This window comes from Amborella trichopoda, chromosome 12, assembly GCF_054954075.1.
Source record: "Amborella trichopoda isolate Santa Cruz 75 chromosome 12, AtrichopodaSantaCruz75HAP2 v2.0, whole genome shotgun sequence".
Lineage (NCBI taxonomy): Eukaryota > Viridiplantae > Streptophyta > Magnoliopsida > Amborellales > Amborellaceae > Amborella > Amborella trichopoda.
In genome coordinates this window covers 34,961,919-34,984,961 of record NC_142347.1, presented here as the reverse complement: position 1 = coordinate 34,984,961, position 23,043 = coordinate 34,961,919, and the positions used below count along the sequence as shown (strand labels likewise).

At 33.5% G+C, this 23,043-nt stretch overlaps 1 protein-coding gene across 1 annotated transcript; it reads left to right on the top strand.

Moving 5' to 3' along the window:
• The first annotated feature begins 3,926 nt into the window (after positions 1 to 3,926).
• Positions 3,927 to 4,976, top strand: LOC18430881 (Galactose oxidase/kelch repeat superfamily protein). The gene is given in 1 exon segment (XM_011623851.3): positions 3,927 to 4,976. A coding segment is annotated over 1 exon segment (1,050 nt).
• Positions 4,977 to 23,043: the final 18,067 nt, after the last annotated feature.

The following is a 23,043-nucleotide window of genomic DNA, read 5'->3' as shown; positions in this document are numbered from 1 at the left end:
AAAATAGTTTTGTAAACCTCAATCCCTAAAATTAGATTATTTTTAGAGATGCAACTCTTCAAAAATATCAAAGGCCAAAGTTTATAGGGAGGGAAAAAAAACATCCAATTGCCTTGTTTTAAACTCTTCTGAGTCCATAATATTTACGAATTAAAAAGGAATCGCAGATAAAACCTCTCTCAAGACCCCCAAAGATAACCCTTTGAAGCGCCTTGAAGAGTTCATCTCAATAGAAAATGTATCCTTGCAATTATAGTTAAAATGATATCTTAAATTTGTAATTGCCAAAAACGAACTAATTTCACTCTTACTTTTCTCCTCTTAATATATCCTAGGCTCTCTTTCGATAGAAAAAATGGAGGTATTTAAAAATCACTTTTGTGTTTTTTATTTTTTTGTTCATTTTCATCTTTGTTTTAAATGTTTTGGATTCTAGGGAGTTTTAGTAGGACGAATCCCATGGGTTTGCTGGGTCTAAATTTGTTTCACAAGAGAGAGAAGAAGATTAGGTGCCTTTGAGAAGAAAAGATCCTAAAGATATTGGAGTAACTAGAGAGAAAGAGTGAGAGAGAGAATATCAATTATTGAGTTAAGGATGATCATAGTTAATGGAAGTGTTGTGGGTGCAGGTTTCAGCAGGGTACAAGAGAGAGAAAGAAGGAAGAAAGGCCATTTTTCATAACAAAGGTTTAAAAAACTTTTATACACAATATTACAGTGTATTTAAATACACATGATCAATATATATAATTATTATAATATATATATATATAAAATCATGTCAGTCTACGCGTTGATAGCTTCAGTATCAACCTTGAATCTGGGTTAAATCCAATGGTCACAATCTCATTAAGTATTTGAATTTTTATTTTTTTTATACAAATCCAAATCACTTGAACTTTTGAGTGTATATTCTTAAAAAAATATTAGAATCTAATAAAAACTATTAAAAAAATATATATATACGTTGATTAAAATACCTTTGAAACTTTTCAGGATTATTTTGATCAATTTATATTTTTAGAATTATTGTTTTTATACTTTTATTAGATGTGCCGATTTGCCTTGATGAGTAGAATATACGTCTAAATTTTCAAGTGATTTGGATTTATAGAAAACAAATGACAATTCAAATACGTCGCTACCGTCAAATCAACCCAGATTCAATCTAGGGCATTGGTTGCTGACACTATAGCAGTCAGCCCATCCATTCCCTAAATATTATAATATATAATTATTATTAGAGCTTTTTTCCCACTATTTGTAGTCGACTATTATCAGAGCTTTTTTCCCACTATTCCCACTATTTGTGATCGACTACAGAGCTTTTTTCCTACTATTTGTGGTCGACTATTATCAGAGCTTTTTACTATTTGTGGTCGACTATTATCAGAGCTTTTTTCCCACTATTTGTGGTCGAGTACAGAGCTTTTTCCCACTATTTGTGGTCGACTATTATCCGAGTTTTTTTTTTTCCCACTATTTGTGGTCGACTACACAAATCCTTGTACGCTATTCTGCTCTATAAAGGGTCACTTACCCTGGTCACATATTTTGAGTGAAGCTATAAGTCGTCATATCTTTTCTCACTACTTCCAACCATATACTTTTGGGGTTAAACAAATATAAAAAGACTATATCTTTTCTAAAAGACATCACCCCAAAGTTCTCTCTTTCTCTCTCCTTGTACGCCTTCTCTCTCTCCATATCCCTTCTCTCTTTCTTCATCTTTCTCATCTCTCATGCTCTCTCCCTTCTCTCTTTCTTCGTCTTTATCATCTCTAACCCCTCACGCTCTCTCCTCCTGCTCTCTCTTTTTTCACATTTTCAATCCAAACGCTAACTCTCTCTCCTCCCAAAGTTTCTTATTTCTACCCTCACTTTCTCTCCTCCCAAAGTTTCTTATTTCTACCCTCACTCTCTCTCCTTCTACCTTCACTCTCTCTCCTCCCAAATACCGAGTTTTTTTCACATTTCTTATCTCTCTCCTCCCAAATACAAAGTTGTTTCACATTTCTTATCTCTCCCCTTATTCTCTCTCTTCCCAAATACAAAGAAAAAGAGAGGTGTATGGATAAACAATCTCTCTCCTCCTGCTCTCTGTTTTTTCATGTTTCCCATCTCTCCCTTCGCTCTCTCTTCCCAAAACACAGAGAGTGTTATCTGTTTTTGCACGTTTCCCATCTCTCCCCTCACTCTCTCTTCCTCACTCTCTCTTTCCAAAATACAGAGTGTTCTCTATTTTTTCATGTTTCCCATCTCCCCCCTCACTCTCTCTTCCCAAAAATATAGAGTTTCCCATCTCTCTCCTCACTCTCTCTTCCCAAAATACGGAGTTTTTCATCTCTCCATTCCCTCTCTTTTCTCAAAATATGGAGTTTCCCATCTCTCCCCTCACTCTCTCTTCCCAAAATACGGAGAGTGTTCTCTGTTTTTTCACGTTTCTCATCTCTCCCCTCACTCTATCTTCCAAAAAATACGGAGTTTCCCATCTCTCCCCTCGCTCTCGCTTCCCAAAATACGAAGTTCCTTATCTCTCCCTTCCCTCTCTCTTCTCAAAATATAGAGTTTCCCATCTCTCCCCTCATTCTCCCTTGCCAAGAAAAAGAGCACTCTCCCTTCCCAAGAGAAAGAGCGGTGTTTGGATAAATATGAGAGATATTGGTGTTTGGATAAACAGAGTATAAACATGGGAGGAGAGATGCTTGGTGGTGAGAGGATAAACATGGGAGGAGAGATGCTTGGTGGTGAGAGGTTGCCGTATCCAAAAAGAGAGAGAGGATAAACATAGGAGGAGAGATGCTTGGTAGTGAGGGGCTATCGGGAGGTATTTGGATAAATATAGGAGGAGAGAGAGTGAAACACAAAGAAGTTTGAGGTATATAAATGAAGAGAAAGAAATGATTGAGTTTAGAAAGAGCATGTCTTTTTTACATTTGTTTAGGTTAAAACATAGGTTTAAAGAAGTTAAGGGGTTGGAAGATATTTTAAAAAACTTGGATTTATTAAAAAATAAAATCTAAAAATAAACCATATGGAGATATTTTTTTAAAAAAATATTAAAAATAAATTTTTGATAAAATATAATGATCAAAATACCCTTTTTAAACTTTAAGAGGTATTTTCGTTATTTTATTTTATTGAGAATATTATTATTATTTTTTATAAGTACTAGCTTAATAGAGGATTTGATACCAAAAATTTGGTGTCAAATGTTTTATATAAAAAAAACTAAAAATAAAATAGTCTAGACCTTGTAATTGGAACAATCTTAACCCTCCATTTAGAATGGAGGTTCGGATAAGGGGAAGTTTATAAAGTTTATGTTGTCGGGGAAGCATATAAACCTTGCCTTTTAAGTCTTTGTGCCCCACTTTCACAACCCAAGAAAGCAAAATATATTCTTCCTTTCGCCGGTAACTACCATTCACAGACCTTGGCCAGTTTAGCGTGAAAATCTCACCCTTAAACACATGAAGTACCCTTCTCTCCAAATTCCAGATAAAATCATAAAGATTCGATCCGATTAAAATAGAAACGATCCAAATCCTGGCCAGAAAAACCATAGATTTCGATCCAACAACACACAACTGAACCCTCATCTCACCGGAAAACCACCATTTCCCCCTGGAATTCAGCCAATGTAAGCAACCCAGTTATTCAGAAACAAACTCTCAATCTCCAATTTCAAACCAAAATCACAGATATTCTGATCTCAATATTAAAAGGTTTGGCCACTCAACTCCAAAATCTACCCCAAATGATAGAAATTCCCACCCCAGTAACTCGGAAAGGGGATCCAAATCTCCAATTTCAGGACAAACCCTTAGAAATTCTAATCTCAACTTAGAAATAGGCTAGCCATCACCAAATTCCTGCAAAAAAAAAGAGATTCAGGCAAAAAACTTGCCAAAATCTGCGAAGAAATGGAGGCAAGCCTCTGGAGCAGGCTACCAGAGGAGCTCCTACACCTGGTTCTAGCTCACCTTTCACCTCAGAGGTTTCTAAAACTCAGGCCAACCTGCAGGGCCTTTAGCAACCTCATTCTATCTCCTTCCTTCATCTATCTCCACTCACCGAACAGAGCTTCACTCTCATTTTTGCTCATGTCTCACCCAAATCATCGAACCCAACTTCACCTCTACGAACCCATTTCAAGCCAGTGGCGCCTCCTCCCTTTTGCCCTTTCAACCCACCCCATATTTTCCATGGCCGGTCTCCTCTGTTTTTTCAATGGCTCCTGCTTTCTTCTCTGCAACCCCATCACGAAATCGTCTCGATTGGTGCCTTGCCCAAACCTCAAGTTCCTCTTTCTAACCATGATCCCAGGCGAAACCCCAAGCTCTTATAGGATTTTCATGGTGTCTGGTTCATTGGATTGCTGGCTCTATGATTCAACAGTAACCAGGTGGAAGAAAACATGGGTGTTCGATGAGAAAGCCGCAATGGATTTGGAGAGGTCAGGTGGAGTTTTCTCCAATGGCCTCCTGGTTTTTTCAAGGTCTAATCCCTTCTCTGTAACTGGTTTTCGATTAGAGACTAGAGAATGGGAAGAACTCGCCGGAGACTCACCAGAAAACCACCATTTTTGGCCAGAAGACCTCGTTTTCTCAAGGCTAGTAACCTGTGAAGGCCGAGTTTTCATGGTGGGTGGAATTGGGGTACATGGGGTATCAAGAGAAATGATTTTATGGGGTTTTAGAGAGAGAGAAAAGGATTGGGATGAGATCGAAAGAGTTCCTGTAATGATTTCTAGGAAGCTTTTCTCAGTATGTTTCCATAACTTTGAATTGGTTTGGTGTGTTGGGATTGAAGGGATGATATGCGTGTGTTGTTTGACATGGCCTGAGGTTTTGGTTTTTAAGGTGGGAAGAGGGACATGGCACTGGTTGAGTGTGTGTCCCTTCGTGGACTAGAAATGGACTTGTGGGTTTAGGTGGTCCTCTTTCCAGCCTGATCTCTATGCTCAGCCATGACATAATCAGGTGAGCTCTGTGTCGATTTCCAGAGGCCTATGAAGCTAGATCTGGGTTCCAATTTGTTAGAGAAAGGAGCTAATATGAGGAAAACTTGCAATGGATCATCTCTTTCTTCTCTTATGCCCTGCAGCGAGGGAGATGGGGCTCAAGGTGTGGGCCTTCTACTTTACTTGTTTGCTGCCGTTTGTTGAAAATTGTCATAATAAACAGGTGCTCAATGGATTATGAAATGAGCAGACCAACTATTTTTTCAGATTAGAAACTGACATGCCCGACATGTAATTACTTTGATTTGTAAAGTCTAATGTCATTGTAGGGCTTGAAATGGGGACTAGTTGGCCAGGCCGGGCTTGCTGTGACAAACTAGGACCTAGCCGGCAAAATGTGGCCCAAGGGCCAGGCCACCGCTGCCCGAGGACAGCGCCAGACCGAGCCAAGTCTAAGAGAAGTTATCCTTTTGTATGGACTGGTTAACCCGGTTGAGCTTGCTTTGAAAAACTAGGGCCAGGGCCAAGGCCACAAATGTAACCCAAGTGCTTGGCTACCATAGCCCGAGGATGGGGCCAGACTGGTCCAGGTCCATGACAAGGCCAGCTCGGCTTAGAATTCGATTGGTTGGCTTGACTGGGTTTTTGCCCTAAAGAGCTTGGGCCTCAGCCACAAATTGTGGCCCAAGGTTCGTGCCACCAAACAGCGTCAAGTCCTTGACAAGGCCAGCTCGGTCACGCTCTTTTTTTTCTCTAGTTGTTTTTCTTTAAGTTTGCTTTTATTGTATTTGGCGCAGCCCGTCCAAGCCCATTCAGGGCTAGGCCGAGCCTAAGCCTGGGCGTCTTCAGACTTGTTAATGCCAAACTAGGGTTGGGGCGGCCCTACAAGGACTTGGGCCAGAGCTGCCAAGCCAGTTGCCACCACAACAATTGATCATGCTCGTGAGTCCACCTAATTATATGTAAATATAGATCCGCTGCTCCAAAATTGATGCAAATTTGCTGATATGTTATTTTTTAGGCTCTGATAACCACTTGGCCCCTGATAGGATCTCTCAGATAAAGAAATGTCCTTATGAGAGAGAATGGTCATGCCGACTAATATGGTGCGTAGGGAACACCTTTACCTAGGTGGGAGGAAATAAGGTATCTTAAACATTCAAAATTTAAATATTTTCATATAAAAAATTTCAATCTCAAATTTTAGGAACACCTTTGCCTGGTTTAGAGGAAATAAGGTATTTTAAAAGAAAAAAGTTTATATAAGGATGCTACCTTATAATGTAGAACTACGTATGCCTTTCAAAAATCCATCGAAAAAGGTAGTTTTAATGTTGAAAAACCCTTTGATTGATCATCTCGACATTGAGATATATGACTATAAAAAATAAATAGATTTTAAGTCTAAAAAATAGTGTATTTTACAACATATTATCTACACTATCCATTTTCAAGATTTTCATATGTTTATAGATCTACTTGATTTTAACCATTTTTGAAATTTAAAATTTTATAGTTAGATATAAAAACAGATTTTGAGATAATCCAAAGAACTTTTTACATCAAAATTATATACCATGATAAAATTTAAAGGTGCACCTTATCACTATAGCTATAGATGCATCCGTATGCCAACTGCACCCATTTTAAAATTCAAAATTAAAAAATTTTCATATAAAAAATTCCAATCTCAAAATTTTTAAATCTCTAATTTGGATGAGAAATGAAAAATTTTTGAAAAAATTTATATAAGATTGCAACCTTAAAATGTAGAATTAAATATGCACCTAAAAAATCCATCAAAAAAAGTTGTTTTAATAGTGAAAAACCCTCTAATTGATCATCTTGACATCAAAATTCAATATCATCATTTCCATTTCTACTATATGTTAATCATTTCCTCCAAAACCCTTTCGTCAATCAATTTTTCACTCAATTCGTCTACTTATCTCACTCTTTTGTCCCTTCTAAGAGGCTCCCTCCTCTCACTCAACAAAGACCCTCTCTCCATCTCTCTCAATGGAGACCCTCTCTCTCTGAACTCATATATCTCTTTTTAGTTCAGCCCCTTAATCTCAATCTCTCTCTCTAAACCATTAAGGAGTGTAGAGGAAGACGAGAATTTTCAAGAGAGCTTTATGCAGTGCATCAATGGCGTCAATAAAACCTCATCATAGAGCCACAGATCAAATCCATTTGCTTTCTCTGTTTCATCCATTGTTTTGATTCATTATTTATGAGAAGCTGAAAAATTAATGGCCTAGGTTTCAGTTTGCGGATCTGGTAGAATTCGCTCCATTATTATTATTTATTTATTTTCTTTTTTTTTACAGTTTTAAGCAATTGTTGAGACTTTTAAAAGATACATTTTCTAGAAGGTAGCTAAAACTTTATCGCAAAGATATTTGGAGATCAGAGAAGAAAAAGTGGAGCAATGGAATTTTAGGTATGGTGTAATCAATCTCTCTTGTTAATTGTTTCCATATGGGATATACTTTTGTTGAGCGAGTGAGAGAGAGAGCATGAATATTTTTCAAGTACAACACCGGTTAGGAAGTACAAGTTAGTTGAAGTGGAAGAACTGAATAGCGTAAAGGGTATGCTCAAAAGGACATGGTCGAAAGTAGTATGAAAACATATGCGGACTTATGGCCTCACTAAGGATAGATATTTAGAGATCAAAGAAGAAAAAATGGAGCAATGGAATTTCAGGTATGGTGGAATCAATCTCTCTGGTGAATTGTTTCTATATGGGGTATACTTTTGTTGAGAGAGAGAGAGAGCATGAATAGTTTCCAAGTACAACACGTGTTAGGAGGTGCAAGTTAGTTCAAGTAGAAAGATTGAATAGGGTAAAAGGTATGCTCAAAAGGATGTGGTCGGAAGTAGTCAGAAAACATATACGGACTTACGTCCTCACTGAGGATATAGCCTTAAACAGTGCAGAATGATATATTAGAATTCATGTAGCCAACCCCAATTAATTAAAAAAAAACTATGATGATGATGGGAGGAGGTAGATGTTGTTGATTGCCATTGCGACAACTTAGTTTTACTGGTCACCTCCTCTTTCGTCAAATGCATTTCAAAGGCTAACTATGAGGAGGCCGTTAATGACGTCCCTAACACCCTCTGCTTCAAGGTTCTCTCTACTCTTTCTCTCTCCACTTTGGATATTAGTACCACTTTCTCTCTCAGCTCCTCATCATTTGACCCATCTACCGTTGGAGTATGGCTACTAAGGCCTCATGATTACCATTTAGTTGTAGTCTCTTTTTTTTTCTATGATTTTAAAATGCATTTAATAATATTATCTTCTTATAATAGTCTTATTTTTTAAAATGCTTTGACCACTCTTTTTTAATAAATGACATTGTTTTTTCATTTTTTAAGCCACCCATTAATAGTGCAATGACAACCATTTTTTAATCAAGATGTTTTTGTTTAGAGGAAGAGAGAGAAATAGTTTTGGAGAATGAATGTTGCTGTAAAGCCTATGGATAGCTGTAGGAATGGGCAGATGGCTCTGAGATTTTTCTCTATATTTTCTAATCAGTGAACCCTTTTATAAGCATTAGAGCTTATCCCGTTGCCACATATGGCAAGTTTTGCATCTAATGGTCTAGATTGCTCTGTGCCCATATCAACAGCTAAGCCTTCTTTCTCCATTCTCATTCTCATTCTCTCTCTCTCTCTCTCTCTCTCTCTCATTCTAAAGAAAAACGTCTTGATTCAAAAATGACCATTAATGCACTATTATTGGGTAGCTTAAAAAAGAAAAAAACAATGGCATTTACTAAAAAAGAGTGTTAAAAAGCAGTTAAAGAACATAAGACTATTATAGGAAAAATAATATTATTAAATGTGTTTTAAAATAATAGGAAAGAGATGGACTACAACTACATGATAATCATGAAGCCTTAGTGACCATACTCTAACACTCCCACTTAGCCATAAGGCCGAATGCACCAACGTTGCTAAGCCATAAGGTTTTTTTCTATTAATGGTTTTGCCCAATGTGACATACCCCGTTACAAGGTTTTATCCATTTAAATGTGCTTCCTTGAGAATAAAATATATATGTCTTTAAGTCTTATAATGTCACATGCTTGAAAAACACTTCAATATTCAATTCTTTAGTTAAGGGGTCTGTTATCATATCATTGCAAGGCAAATAAGTTAGTGCAAGTTTTTTTTTTTCTGCATTGTCCAGGATATAATGACAATTAACTTCTATGTGTCTGCCCTTAGAGCTAATTGCTCCATTTTTAATTAACGAAATCGCAATCTGGTTATCACAAAATATATGAACTGGCTTGTTGACTATTTCCAACTTCAAATTCTTAATGAAAGGGCTTTTCTAAGCAGCAAAGGTAGAAGCTATACCACAAGAAATGTATTTCGCTTCCATTGTGCATCGGGCAATACATTCCTATTTCTTACTACACCTAAAAACTAAACCTCCTCTAAAGAGAAAAATATTTCTAGAAGTAGATTTTCTATCATTAGGATCTCCAACGAAGTCTGCATCGGAGAATCCTTGAATTTGCAAGGTTATCAGCCTGATAGCATAATTTATAGTGTTTGGTTCCTTAGATATATATCTAAGTATCTTTTTAATTGCTTGTCAATGAGTCATACATGTGTTACTTTGAAATCTACTAATATATCTTATTATAAAATTAAAATCAGGTTTTGTACAAAGCATAACATACATAATAGACCCAATGGCTTGTTTATATAGAATGTGTTCCATTTCAGCCCTATCTGCATCATTAATTGGACATTTTTTCTTTGATAGCTTCGCGCCTTTGTAAATATGAGTTTTCATAAGTTTGCAGTTTTTTATCTTAAATATCTTAAGAATATTCTCTAGATATTTTGTTTTGAGATAAATAAAGAAGCCTAATTTATATCCTTGGTAATCTTTATTCCATAAAATATAACGATTCTCCCATATCCTTCATTTCAAAATGTGAATTAAGCGAAGATTTACTTTTATTTATCATTTCCATATCATTTCCTGCTAATAGAATATCATCTACATATGGAGATAAAATAAAAAATTTACTTCCGCTGTTCCAAACATATACACAGTCATCAAAATCTATTAGCTATATAGCCAATTTGGGCAATTGTCATGTAAAAACTTAAATACTATTGCCTAGATGATTATTTTAGGACATATAATGATTTCTTCAATTTATGTACTTTTTCTTCTTGGCCTGTAACTACATACCCTTCTGGTTGTTTCATATAAATATATTCTTTTAATCCTCCATTTAAGAAGGCCGTCTTGACATCTAATTGAAATAATTCCAAGTCATAATATGCTACTAATGCTAATATTATTCTTATATATGCAAATTTTGCTACAGTATAATATGTCACATATAATCTACTCCTTCTTTTTGAGTAACCCTTTGTCAATGGTTCCATCAGCTTTAAATTTCTTCTTAAAAATTCATTTAGATCCTACAACCTTCATATCTTCAAGGAGGTCTACAAGTTTCCATATTTGATTTCTTTCAATAGAGTTAATTTTATCATTTATAACATTGATCCATTCAGATGATTCTTGTGAGTTGATGGCTTCCCTATAAATGTATGGTTCATCTATTTCATCCTCATTTAAAAATACATCATATTCATCTAAATGGAAAGGAGGAGCTCTAGACTTTATTTTTATCTAGATTATGAGACTCAATTAAGTCAAAATCACTAGCTGTTGGTATAAGATCCATGGGATAGCCTTGATCTTTAATGCATTCTTCTTCAAATAAGTCAACCTCTTTATTTGTATTCTTTTTGTTATCTAAATTTTCTAGAAAGTGGGCATCCCTATTCTCAATTAAGCTTCTATTGTCATGATCATAGAACCTGTATCCATTAGCGTTATCACAATAATATATATAACTGAATATTCAATTGTTTTACTATAGAGTTTGTCTCTTTGGTGATGTGGGATAAGCAAGTGTGCAGGAGATCCCCAAAATTTTAATATATTTAGATCTGGTTTTCTTCCTGTGTAAGGTTCACAAGGGGTTAAATCTATGACATTAGTTGGCAGTCTATTCAAAATGAACATAGATGTACTGAGTGCCTCTCCCCAAAAATTTATTGCAAGGTTGGCATGACCCATTATAGACCAAACCATTTCCATTAAAGTTCTATTGCGCCTCTTTACTACTCCATTTTGTTGTGGGGTGAATGGTAAGGTCATTTGATGTATTATATCATAATTTCTACAAAAAATGGTTAAATAATTATGGCGTATATTCTCCTCCCCTATCGATCCTTAGAAATTTTTATGTCTTCCTAATTAATTTTCCACTTATGTCTTATATTCTTTAAATGTTTCTAAGGCATCATATTTTCTACTAGTTAGGTATATATATCCATGCCGAGAGTAATCATATATGAAGGTTATGAAATGCTCCATGCCTCTATGTGTCTTAACATTTAATAGTCGACATATATCTGAGTGGATTATATTAAGCCTTGCTTGTGATATTTATCATTTAGGGAATGACTTCCTAGACAGTTTTCTTGATAGGAATGGTCCACATTTGAACGCAATTTCATTAAGATTTGGTATTAATTATCTTTTTACTAATTTTTATATTTTATTTTCATTAATTGGTCCTAATCTCAAGTGCCATATGTATGCATCATTTTCAGCCACATTCATTGCCATATCAATATAAGAAGGAGTAACATTATTCATTCTATTAATAATATTTAGGCGATACAAGTTTTCAACTTCCTCCTCTCCCGCCCCCAAACATATATTCGATCATGTTTCCCAATAGACACCTTTCTAGATTTGAAATGGACCTCATAGCCCTTTTCATCAAACCTAGGGACATAAATAAGGTTGCTCCTTATGTTAGGCGCATACAAAGTATTAGTGAGGAAAAAATTTACATTCCTAGACAACTGCAGCTTGTATGTACCAAAACCTAACACATCGTAAAAGGTGTCATTCCTCTTATATATCTATTGGTTGCTGGTTTTGATTTCCTTCAAAATAAAAAGAGAGTGCATATATGGACACAATAAAAGTTTAAGCATATAAAGACAAAATAAGGAGCAAAGGTTTATATAAAGGAGAGAGAGGATGGAAGATCAATCATCAAAACAATATTGTCTTGCCTACGTAAACTTGCAAGTTGCAATAGCATGTCCCTTAGGAACTCCTGGCAGAGAGAAAAACGATTGAGTCTCTGTTGTTTGATAGATCCCCCCAAAGAAAAGAACCCGCTCTGGTACCGTTAATGAAAAATAGTTGAAAAGAAAACTTTACAATTATTTTTCATTATCTACCATATAAGTTTGGACTATTTTCTTCTCTGTTACATATTCATTTCTTCTCTATTTTTTACTTTCTAATTCATCTCCTGCTGTTGATTAAGTAAAGTTATAATATCATTTTGATTGTTAACTTAAGGCCCCATTGATCTTTGGTGTGATTTTTTGCATGCAAACTGCAAATATTAGATTATTAGAGCAATGAAATGTGCATTTTTTTTAAGTAATCATATGAAGTCTTCCTTGTTTTTTCAAGTACTAAATTAGTGTTTTAGGGTCCTCATTTGGATTATTGTAAAAAACAATTGAATTTATTTGGTTTTTTAGTCTTCAAACGATGGCAAATCAACTTAGCCTTGAGCTCAAGGACTTGGTTATTACGCTAGTATGAGCGCCATTTCTATCTGAACAACTCTGGTTAAACTAAGAAACTAAGTTTGTAAAGGATAACTCTTTGATTCTTGCTAGAATTTAAGGGAATTAGTCCCAATTACATTTTAATCACATGTGCGGTTGAAGATCATTAAAAAGCATATATAACATTCACACAATGGTACATTAGCATCGTAATCTTGTATACTTAAAATCTACACACAAGTGAACTACAAAATATAGAGTGATTTACGTACGGACCTAAAAACTTTATCTAAACTATGAAATGTTCCATTTATAGGTGAAAAGTACAAGGAAGGTCGGTCAACCTGTATTTTTTAGTTTTTTTTTTTTCAAAATTACCTCTAGGTCCAAGGATGGCATTCTCGGACCACATTTAATATATATATATATATATATATATATATATATATATATATATATTAGTTTTTCATTAGTAGGTTAGTGCCCAGGCGGTCCGAGGTTCGAATCCTCAGACCACCCTCTGGTTCTTGAGCAGTCCGAGATTCCCATCCTTGGATCATTCTTTCTTCTTTATTTTTTGATAAAAACAACAGTCCAAAGTCGCCATCCTCTGGCCATGCTATATGTTTTATTTTTTCGCTCTCTAGACTGAGCACAATCCAGGGCGGTCTGAGGTCCCCATTCTCGGTCTGCTCTTTATTTCTTACTTTTTGAGATAAATAGCAGTCCGAAGATGGGAACCTTGGACCGCTCAGCATCGGCCTGAAGATTCTAACCTCGGACCGCTTGGGCACTGCCCCTAAAGCTTGGGGCACTGCCCTACTAATAAAAATACCAAAAAAAGAAGAATTTAAAATACAGTCCGTGGATGACATCCTCGGATTGAGGGGCAAATTTAGAAAAAATAGAAAAACAGGGGTTGATCGACTTTCCTTATAATTTCTACCTATAAACGGAGCATTTGGTATTTTAATTAAAGTTTTCGGGTCTGTACATAAATCACTCTAAATCTTCAAATGACGTTGAAAATCTAGAAAGAAGAAAGGTCACTCAATCCCCTCCTTGGAGGCTTAATATCTTTAAGTACCAATTAGAAGCTATAAAAAGGCAAAACTACAGTAGGAGTTATATCCACTATTAAAGCCACTTCAAAGCTCAAATGACTGAAATCGAAGCAAGTACGAGAACACAACTGCAACCCGAGCCCTGGATTCCAGATGTCCCTAATGATTTCACTGTATCTTGTCTCCTTCGCCTTCCATCCCATACCAGTCAATCAAGAGATTGATCTTGTCTTCATGGAACATACCCAGATCTCATCTTCAAATATGTGCCCAATTGAAAAAAGAAAAGAAAAAAAGAAATTATGAATTTGTTAGCAAAGCAATAGTAAATTTCAAATCTATGAACATTTTGAAATACTAGCACACAGTCAAACCTCCATTTAAAACAAATACCAGGATAATATAAAATCTAGATATATAAAAAATATAGAATATATGTATTCAAATTTCTAAAGATTTGAACATCCAGATCGTGTTTTTTTCAAATAAATTTGATAAAAAAGGGCAATATGCATAAATATTACATATTTTACGCTCAATTGTTAGCTGCTTAGAGCATATAGTCTACTTTATCAATTTTATTTCATTTTTTATTTTTATTTTTATTTTTAATTTAAAAATATTTGATTAAGCTCAAATCAATGGCATTAATAATTCTCACCATCATGTGCATATATGGATGGAAATAAAATTAAGTGAGGAACAATCCTTCCAAATTTCAACTTGTTTCACTATGGGGTTTTGGAGATATGGTCTAAAGATTGTCAAGATTCATCTTGTATGTAGCAGGTTTCGGGACTCGAAAAATCCACCAACAGTACGTTCATGGGCATGAGCGGTATCCTCACCAATGTAGTTTCAGTAATCCCTTCGAAACTGTCATCAAATACCATTGGTTTTTTACAGCATTCAAAATTGTCATCAAATAACATTGGTTTTCTACAGCGTTTGGAACACAAGGATTTTAAGGTTTAGTCGGACATCACTCGTGTTGGCTCAATTATAGTAGATCTTTTGATTTTTAGAAAGCAAATAAAGCTATATTAACATGTGAATTGGGTTTTGAACTCAATCAAAAAAATCATTGAACATGCGACATGCAACCCTTTTAACGAAGAACCATTAATTGAATTGTTTACAACCCAAAATAGTTTGTTGTAAAATCTCTTCAGTACTCTAAATCTGACATATAAAGATCACAACTTCATCATGCATAAAAGAATCAAGGCCTAGAATAGAATATAATTGGTGTGAATTTTATCTAATCTACTTAAATGAATTTTTTGGCTAGAATATTGAACAATTTTAGTATTTTTAGAAATTTTTATTTTTGAAATTTAGGTAAGTTCCTATTGTATAGGGATTTTGTTAATAAATATGGGATATAGAGTATAGTTGGCTAGAGGTAAGATATTGGATTGAGATTACAATAGATTATGGAAGATAAGGTCTTAGTAGTTTAGAAGAGATTATATAAAGATATCTTTAGAATGTTCAATTTCTATTTTCAGGGAGATATTGAGCTATAAAAGATGACGCCTTGTAACTCATTTGGTATGAATGAAGATTTTTTTAAATCGGGCTAACACATATAGAGGTTTTTTACTCTCTTCTCTATTTTTTTTCAATTATTTATTTATTTTTATTATTTTCTTTTATTTTTTATGGACTGTTACAAATATCTAGGTTAAGCTTACATTCAAATCAATTCAAACACTTAAGGATGATATGATATAGGTTTTTCCTTGCTCATAAAATCTTTCCTCCAACTTCAAGTAACATTCTTAATACAAAATAGGAGTACAATCATGGAACAAACTCACCAAATTTATAGAGGTTTGCAGGCCTTGTTTTGTTGTCTTTTTAGAGAGAGAGAACATTTAGAATGAGGTTTTCATGAGTACATTGGAGGAGGGAGAATATTAGTTTGCCGTAAAACAAGGTTAGGAAAGAATCTAGGGAGAGAAGGTGTTGTAAGATGCATCGACAACTATACTCCTATACGTCGTCTACCTGGCAAACAACCATGATGACCTATCGGCACTAAACCTGATATTCCTCCCAATTTGTAAGGATTTTTCTCATGGGACTTGGATCATTGGAGTTTTAACTCAATGCCCTATCAGCCATATGAGAGTAGTAGCCTATGGATTCCTTATTTGAGCGGGGCAGCAATATTTTATAATACTATGCAGAACTTTGGTCATCGGTCCTTGATATCATCCTATAAATGAAGAATCTTGGGCTCAAATATTGTGGGGTTGGTGCTTCATAATCACATCTACATTATTATTTAGTCCCTAGGGTTTATAATCCCATGTAGTGAAAGTAGTTGCACCCGCAATACTCAGATTTGCTATCTCGATATGTAACAAAAATGAGACAAATTCCACGAGCCATATCTCCCTCATCACTAATCCATTTGAGGTGACTTTAGATTGCTATATTTGTTTTTTAATCCACTAATATTATACAAAAATTTATGATAAAAAGATTCATCATCAGGAAGTGGCAGTGAACGCATCTAGAGATGTCACAACTATTTTGTAGTTAGGACTGATGTTGGATCCTGAATAACCACCATCCCTTGATTTTCTCATAGAATCTTGTGCAAAAGTACGATAATTTTGGATTCAAATTCAAATACGAGGATGCTTTGAACTTGAATGGTATTAATGCTTATCATTATGATTATTTGGTGGCCATTTGAATACGAAACAAAATTATGTTTATCGCGTTAAACCAGTGGCTTAAAAAACGGATTGGTGCCCTGGATCGGGTACTCAAAAAATCCATCCGGATCAGTGAATCGGGGTTTTGGATCGGGAATCAGCCAAATCGATCAAATTCGGCCTTAAAAAAAAAATCTAAAAAAATTATTAAAAATCATTATAAATGTTGTTTTAGGAATTCAATAAGAAATATGAGTACTAGATAAAAAACTTTCATTTTTTTGCATCAATATGCAAATATTGAGATGTTCTTTCCATGTATGAACTGCTGTTAACCATTAAATTTAATACTGTAATTTAATTTGACATCATAGTGATAATTTTTTTAAAAAAAGATTCCATTTTATATGATTAAAAAAATAATACCCCTTATTGATTGGTATCACATTAAATATTGATTATTTATCTTTGCTCATCTAAAATTATAATAACTAACTAACTATAATATTATGTAGTGAAATTAGAGTTATTAATTTATATTTTATAATTATTTTACTATACAAATTAGAATAAATTTACATTTTGTCTTATAATATCATCTAAGTTAAAAAATCTTATTGACAACTATAACAAAACACAATATATTACATAACTATAATACAAATAAAATAATACATTACATAACTATAATACAAAGAAAATCATATATTACATAACTATAAATAGGATGCACATGAGGGAACTTGTTAATAAAATATGAGTTTAGAGAGAGAGAGAGAGAGACAGGTCAAAGCTAGAGAGAGACTCGAAGGTTAGAGTTAAGGAGAGAGAGAGGGAGAGAAGGCGAGAGACAGTATAATAATAATAATTTGTTAAAACACATAGCAATTTAATATATTAAATGATGTGATATTTTGACATATTTATAACAATAAAATTTTTAATATAATAATAACAATTTTAACATAATTAATATATATAGGGTGCGGTTTCTATAAGGTTACAACCTTAAACAATCCAATTAAAGCGCACCTTAAAATTTTATCATAACATGTAATTTTGTTATAAAAAATTCTTGGAATTATCTTAAAATCTATTTTCATACGTAATTAAAAAATTTTAAATTCCAAAAATGGTTAAAATCAAGCAGATCTATAAATATATGAAAATGGACAGTTCAGATAACGTGTTGTAAGATGCACAATTTTCAGGACTCAAAAACTTTTTTTTTTCATATTCGTACATCTCAATGTCGAGATGATCAATTAGAAAGTTTTTTAACATTAAAACAACAGTTCCGATAGATTTTTGAGGTGTTGCTGTGATTTTACATTTTAAGGTTGCAACCTTATATAAACTTTTCCCATATATATATATATATATATATATATATATATATATATATATATATATATATATATATATATATATATAAAGAGGGGATGGGAGGAATGGGCAATTTATCCCACATCGAAAAGGGACACTAACTAAATCAATATAAAGGACTCACAACAAGAATGCAAGTTCTAGTCAATGATTTGGGTGGATATCATGCTTATTCATCCTTATCATCTTCATAAAAGTTATTTAAACCCTACTCTTTATTAAGAGAGTGAACGGATCGATAAAATCTTAATTTATCGAACATTCATGCCACTAAGTTAAGCAAGACTGTGCGTGTTAGAGAGAGAAAGTGAGAGGAGGGAGATTACATTTTTGGTTAGTTGGCAGAAAGACGTACAAGTCCATAATGGCATTACCCTTTCCTCTGCATGTAAAAGGAATTTAGACATAGAGACATAAAGAACCTTGTTGATCCTACGCTCACTTGAGGCCCTAGTTCGAGAAGGAACTGATGATGGACAAAACCCTTGCACATATTCAGGTTACAGGCTTCATAGCCTCCTTGGTGTTGATGTATTTCTATTTTATGTGTATTTTCCTTTTAGAACTATACATGTACACTTCAAGGCCCAAAGAAAGGGTGTTTGGCCTCGTATAGTAACCTAATGTAAATTGTTATAGAAATTTACAGTTCTTGAAACTCCTCATGAACCCAATTATCTGTAAAAAACCCTTATATTTCCATTATATAAAATATAAGGGTGGATTTGACCCAAAATGTATTAGTTCGCTAGTTTATCTTATGTGAATGAGATATCTTGCTTCGATTTCTTTTCTGACACATATCTTTCCGACATATGGTTCACTTTCGACCCTCTTCTTACTGAGTTTGGATATGCTATTAAGCACCCTTTAGTGTGGCATGATTTCATTATGGTGCAGGCTTCCCATCAAGATTGAATGTGGGCCTAAATGGATTTTGGATTTTATTACTTAAAAAAAAGGATTTGGATTTGATTAACATTCTCCAAAAAGGTATTGCCAATAATCTCGTTGATATTGAAACCGTTAAAAGGACACCCAATAACTTATTAGGTACCATACGAAGCATTTGCAATATGGGAAGCAAGTACACCATTCGGGTGATATTCTTATTAGGTACTGTGCAAAGTATTTGAAACACAGGAAACAAGTACCATTCAGCAAATATTTTCAAAAGAGTTACAAATGGATCTGCTGATTCACCAATCATTTAAGGTTCTAAAACAACTATATTCACGTTACATGCAATAGTACCTAAAATTACTACTGAAGTGTAGTGTCTAAGAAGGTGGGGCGTTATCCTGGCAACTTAAAAAGATTTTAAGGACTTCCCATGCTATTAGACTACTTGCATGTCTTTGTATTTGAGATTGAATTCATATGAATTTTTGCATTTAATTGTTTATGTCCATTTATGAGCAAGATATACGTGGAAGATATATGAGTCAAAAGAAGTTGGATTGTAATCTATTCATTCTATATTGTTTTGTTTCGCCTTTGAATGGAAACTGTATCAAGGACTAATTGAAGTGATCCTTATAATTTTTGAGATATTGTATATGAAGATTGAGTGCCTTGTAACCATATATGCAGCTGCAAATTGTATGCAATGAGTGTAACATGAGTTGTATTCAATGAAAAGTTTTGTTTTTCATACCTTGGACTCGTCCTTTATGCATTACCACATTAATTACAATCCGGAAGAATTATTCTCATAAGAATTTCACTTTCGAATGTCAATAGTGCCGGCTAATCTTTTGAGCCATAACAAATATTTTTAAAATAATTTAAAAAAAGTAAATTAAAATAAAACATTTCTTAATAGAGATTGGCCCAGTAAACCAGAAACCAAGAGTTGGAGGCATGTATCAGACCACGATTGTTTTACACCCTTTTTGCCTTCTCTTTCTTCAAATTATTTGCTAAAATTATTGTTGATTTGAAATTGATCTAAAGTGAACTGGCCTTCTTCTTGTTTAGGTGCCTATGCGAGGTTGTGAGGTTGGTCAAGGTTTTCAGGGTTTCTATGGCTATGAAGGATGAAGTTGCTGCATTCTCCTAAGGCTAGGGTTTTCTCACTACGACTCTTTTGGATCTTTAATCTCTCTAATATTTACAAACTCTCTCGAACTCCTAGGAGCTACTCTTCTGAATGTCTCTAAACTGTTACAAACTAAACTTCTAGGCCGAGAAAGGTCATTTTATAGGCTACTTTTAAGTGGTTTTACATGTTTTTGGATCATTCCAAAATCCTATCGCCATCAGAATCAGTATGGACCGTTGAATTGACAACAACCTGATTTGCGTCGTCGATTTCCTAGCACCTGAGACACAAGTTGTGTTGTTGTTTCCTTTTGCCTTGTTTTGCGGCTGCGTTAACCCTATCTTGATTTAAACTTTTTTGGATAGATTTCTAACACGATTTGGATCCGAGAGAGTTCTAATCTTATATAAGCTATGATTGTTTCTGTCTTGAGCTGATTCTGGATAAATCCTAATGCCTTCAGGATTCCTATTAGGTATCTTTCAAGGTCTTCTAGAAACTATGGACTACGGTTTAGGGTATAGGAACTATAGGTCAGGGCATGCTAGGTTTTTATTGCACTAGTGTGGTCCCGAATAGCTAATTAGGCTATTTTTAAGTTAGTTTTCCTAGTTTTTTAGGAAATAATTGTCATAGGATTAGGATTTAGGGTTTTGCTAATGCTCAAAATTTAGGTATGAGGCCAAGGGACATAGGAATACAACCGGTTTCAAAAGTGGTGTCTACATGATCCCGTTTGTTTACATTTGTTGGTTAAAAAATTCTAATAGTAATTTGACCTCTACGAAGGAATCGGGGGTTGGCTCACACATTTGAACTACTCCTGCTAAACTTTTTTTTTTTTTTAGGGAAATGTTTATATAGAGCTATGAACAATCAAATTAGAGAGCCTATTTCAAAAATTGAAGTAGAAGAGATTATTTTGATGCCCAAATGTCTTCAAATTGATCATTTTAGCATCAAGATGCATGGACACGAGAAAAAAATGGATTTCAAGTTTTGGAAATAGTGCATCTTGTAACGTATTTTGGGACCGTCAATTTTCAAGATTTTCAAGTTTTCATAGATCTGATCGATCTACTATATTTTTTAAGCTTTAAATTTTATAATTAAAGATAAAAATATATTTTAAGGCTAGTTAAATATTTCTAGTATTGAAACCACATTTTTCAACACTATCTGAAAGTGGGCTCTAATTTGATTGTTTAGAGCCTCGGCTCAATACAAACCACACCCTTTTTTTTATGAGTGTAGCTACTAGTTCTAAACCTTATTTCTAACAACTAGAAGTCATCAACGAATTTAGGTGTTTTAATTTTCTTTCTTTTCTCGGATCACTCGTGTGCTGTCTAGACACTACTACGGGGCCGTTTGGATCCATAAAAATGGATTACTTGGAAAAATCTATTTCCATTAAAATGTGTTTGGAGAAAAGTATTTCCTATATCATAGATTTCAGTTGTTTGGATGCTACATGGATGCATAACATTTTCATGCTTTTTTTAAAAAAAATTATTAAATATTTTTATTGTATTATTCATCACAATTTTTTTAAATTAAATTTGAGATCGTATCTCTCTCTAAATATTTTGAGATAATTTCACTCTAAAAAATTTCAAGTACTTTCTCTCTCTAAAATTTGATATAGTTTTTCTATCTAAATTTTAAGATATTTTCTCTCTCTAAAACTTAAAATTTTAGATAGTTTATCTCTCTAAAATGTTCAAAAGAGTTTCTCTCACTAAAAATGTTTAAGTACTTTATCTCTCTAAAAGTTAAAATTTAAAATAGTTTCTCTCTCTAAAATTTGATATAGTTTGTCTCTCTAATATTTTAAAATACTTTTCTTTCTAAAAATTAAAATATGAGTTAGTTTCTCTCTCTAAAAAATTTGAGATAGTTTATCTATCTAAAATTTTTAAGATACTCTCTATAAAACTAAAAATTCTATATAGTTTCTCTCTCTAAAAATTAGAGACAGTTTCTCTATCTAAAAATTTCAAATACTTTCTCTCTCTAAAACTTAAAATTTGAGATAGCTCCTCTCTTTAAAAGTTTTGATATAGTTTCTCTCTCTAAAACTTTTGAGATATTTTCTCTTTCTAAAATTTTTCAAGTACTTACCCTTTCTAAAACTTAAATTTTGAGATAGTTTTTCTCTCGAAAAAATTGGACACTTTCTCTCTTTAAAATTTTAAAGTACTTGTTCTATCTCAAACTTAAAATTTTGAGATAGTTTCTCTCTAAAATTTTAAGTTATTTCCTCTCTCCAAAACTTAAAATTTGATATAGTTTTTTTTTTCTAAAATTTTTGAGATAATTTTTCTCTCTAAAAATTTTCAGTACTTTCTTTCTCTAAACTTAAAATTGAGATTATTTCAGAATTTTTAGGTACTTTCCTTTTATAAAACTAAAAATTTTCAATTACTTTCTCTCTCTAAAAATTTCAAGTACTTTATGTTTCTAAAACTTAAAATTTGAGATAGTTTTTCTCTCTAAAATGTTTTTAGATACTTCTCTCTATAAAATTTTAAGTCGTTTTCTCTCTAAAACTTATAATTTGAAATAGTTTCTCTCTATAAAAACTTTGAGATAATTTCCTTCTAAAAGATTTCGATAGTTTCCTTCTCTAAAATTAAATATAGTTTCTCTCTCCAAAATTTTAAGATACTTTCTCTCTATAAAATATAAAATTTGATATAGTTTCTCTCTCTAATTCGTGGGGGTGTTTATGTAGAATTAGTTATATTTTATAAAGTAGATGTCTCTATAACTAGGAAATTTAGCTGAAAATAAATTTCCGAGGGTAAAGACAATGATACATATTTTTTTTTTATTTTCATCTTAAACGAAGAAAACAATTTCGAGAGGAAATCCATTTCACTCCCAACATTTCAATCCAAAAGCCATAAATGTGTCATGTCCCCTAAAAATACATTTATGAAAATGTATTTCCAAGTATCCAACCAGCCCTGTACATCATCGAACATCAACTTATTGTTTAGAAATCCAACCTAAAAATTGTTAAGCCAAAGTTTTGGTCATTTTAGTTTCCACTTCCTTTGTGGTTTAACAAACTTTTTACATGAATTATGTACCCTTAATTTTTCAAAAAAAGGTACAACAAATTCTACAAAAGAAATCCAGGATTAGAATCATGCACTGTCAAATTTCTAACCAAAAAAAAAAAAAAACCTTACCTTAAGTGGAGGACATGTTGGTCATTTCATAAAAAAAATGTCC